At 44.5% G+C, this 209-nt stretch overlaps 1 protein-coding gene across 1 annotated transcript; it reads right to left on the bottom strand.

Annotated features, from left to right (window-relative positions):
* Window positions 1-40: 40 nt before the first annotated feature.
* On the bottom strand, window positions 41-206 carry CSUI_005653 (polynucleotide adenylyltransferase; the record flags this gene model as incomplete). The annotated part of the gene is made up of 1 exon (XM_068065823.1): window positions 41-206. A coding segment is annotated over one exon (165 nt), but the record flags the coding sequence as incomplete, so codon positions are not given.
* Between the last annotated feature and the right edge of the window lie 3 nt (window positions 207-209).

Below are 209 nucleotides of genomic sequence, written 5' to 3'. Positions count from 1 at the left end.
TCGACAATTCGCTTACTATAGAAGGAAGAGAATTCACTATCGGAGAAAGCCCCAGATGCATGCATAGAACGGACTATAGGAATACGAATCTTCAAGATAGGACACTGAGCTCTCTCGATACACTGGATCGACGGTGAGGAGACATGGTCGGAATCTTCATCGCCATCGAGAGAAGTAGCATTCTTGTTGTTCTTCTTCTCTTCTTCTTC

Source organism: Cystoisospora suis (genome assembly GCF_002600585.1).
Source record: "Cystoisospora suis strain Wien I chromosome Unknown contig_2740, whole genome shotgun sequence".
Lineage (NCBI taxonomy): Eukaryota > Apicomplexa > Conoidasida > Eucoccidiorida > Sarcocystidae > Cystoisospora > Cystoisospora suis.
Note: the sequence above shows the minus strand (reverse complement) of the source record. Positions and strands in the feature narration are given on the sequence as shown.